Raw genomic sequence first — 6,988 nt, 5'->3', positions numbered from 1 at the left:
GTCATCTTCTACACTGCAAATCGTGGAACAATGTCCCACAAACGAGAAAAGTTACAAAGAAGCAGAATCCAGGAAGGACTGCGCATCAATTAGCAACACCTGTAAGAGCTTTCATTATCATTGTGTAATGAGTGCTTGGAGAAACGCTACTGTAGAAGTGTGTGCTCCAGCGCTATACATCATAGGTAAGAATAGCTGAAGAACAGTTTAGGGTTATGGTTTTATAAATTATGTGTTTGACCATAAAGCTATATACAATTCCCGTAATGCAAATATTGTAACATTTTTGCCACAAGATTTTCTGCGCACGGTTGGTAGACGCTTTCCGGCATCGGTCGTAACTGAAAATATATTTCATCACCAACCTGGATATTATTTAACCCCCTAAATGATTAAAGCAGTCACTACAGACCACTAAACTCGATTGTTTCGATTTTGCCATCTGACAAAAATCAAGAGTTTATTGATCTGTACATGTTTAAACAATCATACATGTAGATGCAGGTTGTTAATGGAATAGGTCTAGAAGTAGGGAGTGAAAGGTAGTTAATTGACCAATGCTGCAGAATGTATAAATTCTCCCCAGCCGTGCGCAAAAAATAGCTCTGACAATTGCACCTGTCCATATTTGTATCATGGAATCTGTTACCTCATGGTCAAAGACTGAAATTCATGAAATAACAACCTTGCTGCTCTGCAGTTAAGGTAATAAGAAATGAAACATACCTTAATTTCTTTAAATCTTATGGTCTGTAAATTTACATTTTTTTAACTGTAAAACGAACTTACTTAAAACTTTAAAAAATAATTAATGTTCATAATTCATATTCAATGATTTTGTAGATAACACCTTCACGTTGTGAATCTAATGATGAAAATATGATATCCAAAACAACCCCCAAAATGTCAAATATGAGACAGGCTTTTAACCACTTTTTATCGCATGTTTTTGAATACTACAGGTGGAGTATGTGCTGAATACTCCGAGTACTTTATGTCCATCAGGAGCTCGGAGAGGTCTTGTCAAAATTTTTCGGAGCCATGTTCAAGTAGATATAAATCAACAGAACAGTATAAGTGTAAGAACTAAATAATTGTTATACTCTCTCTTTCTCTTAAATTAATGGTAAATTAATCAAAGGATGAGTATTACTTGAGGGGGGTGCTTGGATTCTTTTTACTTTTCTCCAAACATTTCCTTACATTTTAGATCCTGGATGTTACGACATAGATAAAAAAGCTAATACTACTATACTTACCTCAACAACAGATCTGTCCCAGTCCTTCAACGAATCTGATGCCCCACTACAGAACATACAAGGGTGACAGTTTAAAAATCAAATGCACTTTGAAATGCTACCACACTGAAAAAAGAACGTAGAGTTAATTTAGCTAGTGTGCCTCGTAAATCGTCGTGATTTAGTAATCATTCTGTTTACTGTCTTACCTATTAAAAGTTGCTTGTAAATTCAAGATTTACTAATGTTATTTAATAAATCTACCTAATACCTAGTTAAGATATGTCACTCGTCAGCTGTTTAGAAAAGTTCACGCAGAACCCCTTACTTAAAATCTATGTATTATAATTCATTTTTATAACATATATTTAAATTCAACAATGCTATTTTTTCAACATTCAATGAAAAAAAAATGCTTAAACCCCACAAAGAAGCAAGGTTTATGGGGGACTATTTCTTGTGGTGGAAGGGTATTTAGCAGAAAATTCTGCAATTCTGTACATTTATCAAATTTAATATCTTGGAACTTTAGCCTCACATACTTTTACTCGGAGAATATTTTCCGTTTTTAGCTCACCTGAGCCAAAGGCTCAAGTGAGCTTTTCTGATCACATTTTGTCCGTCGTCCGTCCGTCTGTCTGTCTAGCTGTCCGTCCGTCTGTAAACTTTTCACATTTTCAACTTCTTCTCAAGAACCACTGGGTTAATTTTGACCAAACTTGGTACAAAGCATCCTTGGGTGAAGGGAAATTTAAATTGTAAAAATGAAGGGCCAAGTCCCCTTACAAGGGGAGATAATCAAGAAAAGACAAAAATAGGGTGGGGCCATTAAAAAATCTTCTCAAGAACCACTGGGCCAATAAGGCTGAAACTTATGTGGAGGCACCCTGGGATAGTGTAGATTCTAAATTGTTCAAATCATGACCCCCGGGGGTTGGGCGGGGCCACAATGGGGAATCAAAGTTTTACATAGAAATATATAGGAAAAATCTTTAAAAATCTTCTTCTCAAGAACCACTGGGCCAGAAAAGCTGAAACTCATGTGGAAGCATTGTGGGGTAGTGTAGATTCTAAATTGTTCAATTCATGCCCCCGGGGAAGGGCGGGGCCACAATGATGAATCAAAGTTTTACATAGAAATTTATAGGAAAAATCTTTGAAAATCTTCTTCTCAAGAACCACTGGACCAATAAGGCTGAAACTGATGTGGAAGCACCCTGGTGTAGTGTAAGTTCTAAATTGTTCAAATCATGACCCCCGGGGGTAGGGCGGGGCCACAATGGGGCATCAATGTTTTACATAGAAATATATAGGAAAAATCTTTGAAAATCTTCTTCTCAAGAACAACTGGGCCAGAAAAGCTGAAACTGATGTGGAAGCACCCTGGGGTACTGTAGATTCTAAATTGTTCTAATCATGACCCCCGACGGTATGGCGGGGCCACAATGGGGAATCAAAGTTTTACATAGAAATATATAGGAAAAATCTTTGAAAATCTTCTTCTCAAGAACCACTGGGCCAATAAGGCTGAAACTTATGTGGAAGCACCCTGGGGTAGTGTAGGTTCTAAATTGTTCAAATCATGACCCCAGAGAGTAGGGGGGGGGGGGCACAATGGGGAATAAAATTTTTACATAGATATATATAGGAAAAATCTTTGAAAATCTTCTTCTCAAGTACCACTGGGCCAGAAAAGCTGAAACTGATGTGGATGCACCCTGGGGTAGTAAATCATGACCCCAGGGGGTAGGGCAGGGCCACAATATGTATTACAAGGGGGAAATCTGGTAAAGAACAATATGACAAAAGATTCTCAGGTGAGCGATGTGGCCCATGGGCCTCTTGTTTATGCTAGGAATATTTAATGTAGGTCTCAATTCATATTTTTTTAGAACCAACTTTACAACTTCCCTCAACACATTTTGTCGAGAAATGAAGATATGTTACAGATCTCAAGATAAATTTTTCACTGTTTTTTGTCTGAAAATCACATATTTTGATCAATATTTCCAAATCAACATCACTGGCCCCAACTTTTTCTTTCATTATTTTAAACTACTCGATACTTGTGACTGATCACCACAGAATTCGTTAAAAGTTTGATACAAGAAAATATTTTAATGCCTATTTAGATTTTTAATACCCCCAAATATGTTCCTTTTTCAGTGCAAAAGGTCACAATAATTTTCACGAATTGATTTGCAAGATTTATCTAATGATAAATATTATTCAAAATATTTTACTTGAAATAAGATTATATTTATTGCTACGGTTCCATCTGGTAAAATATGATAAAAGTTAAAATAATAAACCAAAGAGTTCAAATTTAAATGCAAATAGGTCAACTTAATTGTACCGTAGCTCAGTAAGGTGCAACTGACCTCCTATTTTCTCTGCGATTTTTAGTCATACTTTATTAGCACTTATCCAAATTATACTTCTCAAAAAATCCTAGATAACAAATTTCACGAGTGATGTACCTTAAAACAACCACTTGTAAAGTAGAGATTGTATTGACAGTAATTTACCTGTCTTCTTAGCGACTTTTACTAGTAATTTTTTTCAGTGCAGCAGCTGAAAGTGAGCGCGTACATTACCAGCGAAGACAGAAATAGAAACAGTTTAATTTGTGATATTTGGATAAATATTTCAATTTATAATTTACTAATATGATTTTAAATCAAATGAATTTATAATTTATTAATAATATTTTCTGTATTAAAAAATCAGATATAGATTTATAAATAATACTCCTGACTAGGTGTATGTATCAGAAACGAAAATGAATTATCTTTTCAGACTCTCAGCAGCGGCAACAACAGGAATTATACTTACATGTATAGTAGTCTTAGTTGCCCCTTTCATATGTTTCTTGATTGCATTCGTCTACGTAAAACGAAAGATGATAAAAGAGAACAATTCCTGTGAACAAGGTAAATCTATCTTTGTACAGTTATTTTTTCGTTGCTTTTGCAATTTTTAAAATGTTATAAAGTCAGTAAATCTTTAAGTTGCAGTTCCCTACCCTAATGTTTACAAATAATCTAAGATGATTTTCATAATGAAATTTTTTAATCTAAAAACCAAAATAGGGACAGTATGCTACCATGTTGCTGTTTCAAATGATAATGTTACAAACATGAAATTGATATTTTATCACAGAACATAAAAAAACAGAGACTACAATTGTGAATCATGAACATGTAATCAGTCTTAATTTTACTTTTTTCTATAGTAATTTCCGCTATTCCATTCTGTTGCCAGAGTTTATATGAAGGTACTCTCATGGACATACATTGTATCATTGAAAATAAATTCCATATAACCTTAACTTTAAAGATTTTAAAAAAAATATATAAATATACCGTAAATTTACATGAATATTTACATTTTTATCTATTCAAAGAAGAACAATGTAAGTGCTGATATATTCTATAGAAATGTTTTTAAAAATATGTACAAATATATATAACAGTAATAAAGATATTTTAAAATAATGTAAAAGTTGAAGCTTGAATGCATATTTAAGGATAACATTTTCAAACAATCAATACGTATTGTAATACAAGCATATGGTGGACTATTTTACTTAATTCATTTACCTTTCTGTTTCAGGAAGTATTATGTTAAGAATACAAGACTGTAAGTATTTATCTAAACTTAACTAAAGAATTGAAATTATCTTAAAATGTACATGTATATGTATCCATATTGAAAATGTGTTTCAGCAAAGTAGTTATATTGTCGTATCATTTATAAATAGCAAGAGTTATATTACCAACATGCCCTAAATGCTACTATTCATAAGGAGTTATGTGGCACAGTATTTATTGAGTATAATATTTGTCTTTAAAAAAAAGAATATTCAGGATTTTCATTAATGAGAACTTTCCTCTAAATAATAAATTCACAAATGAAACATGGTTTTATATTATACATGCACAGGAATTACGCTACAGACATCTGCACGCCTTGTTCTTCCACATACTTATATATTGTATCTATTTGTCGTTTATACACATGTCACTATGATAAAATATTTACTTACTTACTTTCATTATTAAATTAATTTTCATGTAGTTATTAATATTAAATATTGGCTATCAATCAATATCAGCTGGTTCACTTTTTAAACCTAAAATGAATAATAATAGTAACAAATACATTAGCAGATAATGTTCACAATAGCAGGGTTTTGTGATATTGTTCCTTATTACAAACCCTAGACTAAAGTGGATACTTTTAAGTTGGGCTTCTACTTACCCAGTTTGATCTTTCAAATCCATTGTTTTAAAGTCTCAAAGCGTGATTGAGAAGAAGGATCTTCCAAAAAATATTCTCCATTAATTTATTTGAGTCAATTAAATAATCACACATCCTTTGATATTGACACAATTTCCATTTTAAAGACGACTCATTATTTTTATCTTCTAGGGGGGTAAAATGAATATGTAACTTTCTAAACCGTCTCTCAAATAGTTACTTTTGTCAGAGGGGATGTGAAAATGGACAATACTTTAAAACCTTGAACTTTTGAAGATGTGTTCAGATAAGTTAAAAATGCAAGTACACTGTATAAATTTGTATAAAAAATAATAAAAATTGTACATTTCAGTTATGGACAAACGGTATTATAGAGGGGGTATGTAAAAATATATGTTCATTTGTAAATTGAAAGTTTAATTTTGCAAGCAGTCGTTGAATCTATGTGCTGTTTTGTTCTAGTAAAAGTGGAATTTTTTAGAGTTCTACTCGTTTGAATATTTACATTCTTATCAAAACATGTAATTCCTTTTTATGGGAAATTTAACTATTCTTGAAAATTTTATTAATATTCAAGTCATGCAGGTTAGAAAGGAATGTATATCATGATCAGGCAATTCATTTGTTTCGATCCGATGATTATCTTTTTGAAAAGAATCATAAAAGAATCATGATAAAATGATATAAATAAAATGTTTATTTAAAAAGGAGATTGTTTAACATTTCTAATAATTTTCAATATCTCTTCAGTTGAAGTTTGTGATCATGGTAGTCAAGCAGTTACGCCAGATGCAACGTCATCAGACCCATTACTTTCGAATCAAGGAAATGATGAAAATAATAAAACTCCTGATTCAAATGAAACTTACGAGAAAGAGATTATAAAAAATGATGACGAATGTGACGTTTCAGTGCAAATCAACAAACAACAACAAAAAACAAGCTTCCTTAAAAATCAACCAGATACCTCTTTGACGACAACAACAACAGCCCATCCATTAGAACTGAAGTCAGATGTACATTCATCCGTTGAACATGTTTCCCCACCTTCTACTTCTGATGCTCAAAACTTTGATTCATCCTCTTCATCACATCTTGAGGTTTCTTTGCAGCCTAATCAACAGCCAGAAGCTAGTTCATCCGTTTCTAGTCAATCACATAATAAACCATTAACGTCTTCACAACTTCAACAAATACATCAAAACACTCCAAAAACTGACCATTTAGATTCGTCTTTTTGCACATCAGATTCATTATCTAATCCTGCCTCGCAGCAACACACACCCTCTTCCTCCACAGAAGATCAACCACAGGATACATCCTATAGTACATTACAAGGTGAACCAGTAGAAGAATCTATTTCCTCTTCAGAGGTTAAAAAATCACCTTTATTTTATTTAGATAAAGACCCACCTGATACCTCTAAAAATTATTCTCTAGATTTTACTCCTGTCAGTGTTCCCACAAATCAAATAGAGAAATCGCCC

General features: G+C 32.8%; 1 protein-coding gene across 1 annotated transcript in view; it reads left to right on the top strand.

Annotated features, from left to right (window-relative positions):
• LOC134283315 (uncharacterized) overlaps positions 1–1,326 on the top strand; it is a 10,355-nt gene extending 9,029 nt beyond the window's left edge. Inside the window, exons 2-4 of the mRNA XM_062765771.1 lie at positions 1–185; positions 963–1,079; positions 1,211–1,326. The exon at positions 1–185 is cut by the window's left edge and continues 29 nt beyond it. Of these exons, the coding sequence (XP_062621755.1) occupies positions 1–185; positions 963–1,079; positions 1,211–1,326 (418 nt within the window). The remainder of the gene's footprint in view (positions 186–962; positions 1,080–1,210) is intronic.
• Positions 1,327–6,988: the final 5,662 nt, after the last annotated feature.

This window comes from Saccostrea cucullata, unplaced genomic scaffold (assembly GCF_032062105.1).
Source record: "Saccostrea cucullata isolate Sc308-1 unplaced genomic scaffold, CSIRO_AGI_Scuc_v1 ctg5212, whole genome shotgun sequence".
Taxonomy (NCBI): Eukaryota; Metazoa; Mollusca; class Bivalvia; order Ostreida; family Ostreidae; genus Saccostrea; species Saccostrea cuccullata.
Note: the sequence above shows the minus strand (reverse complement) of the source record. Positions and strands in the feature narration are given on the sequence as shown.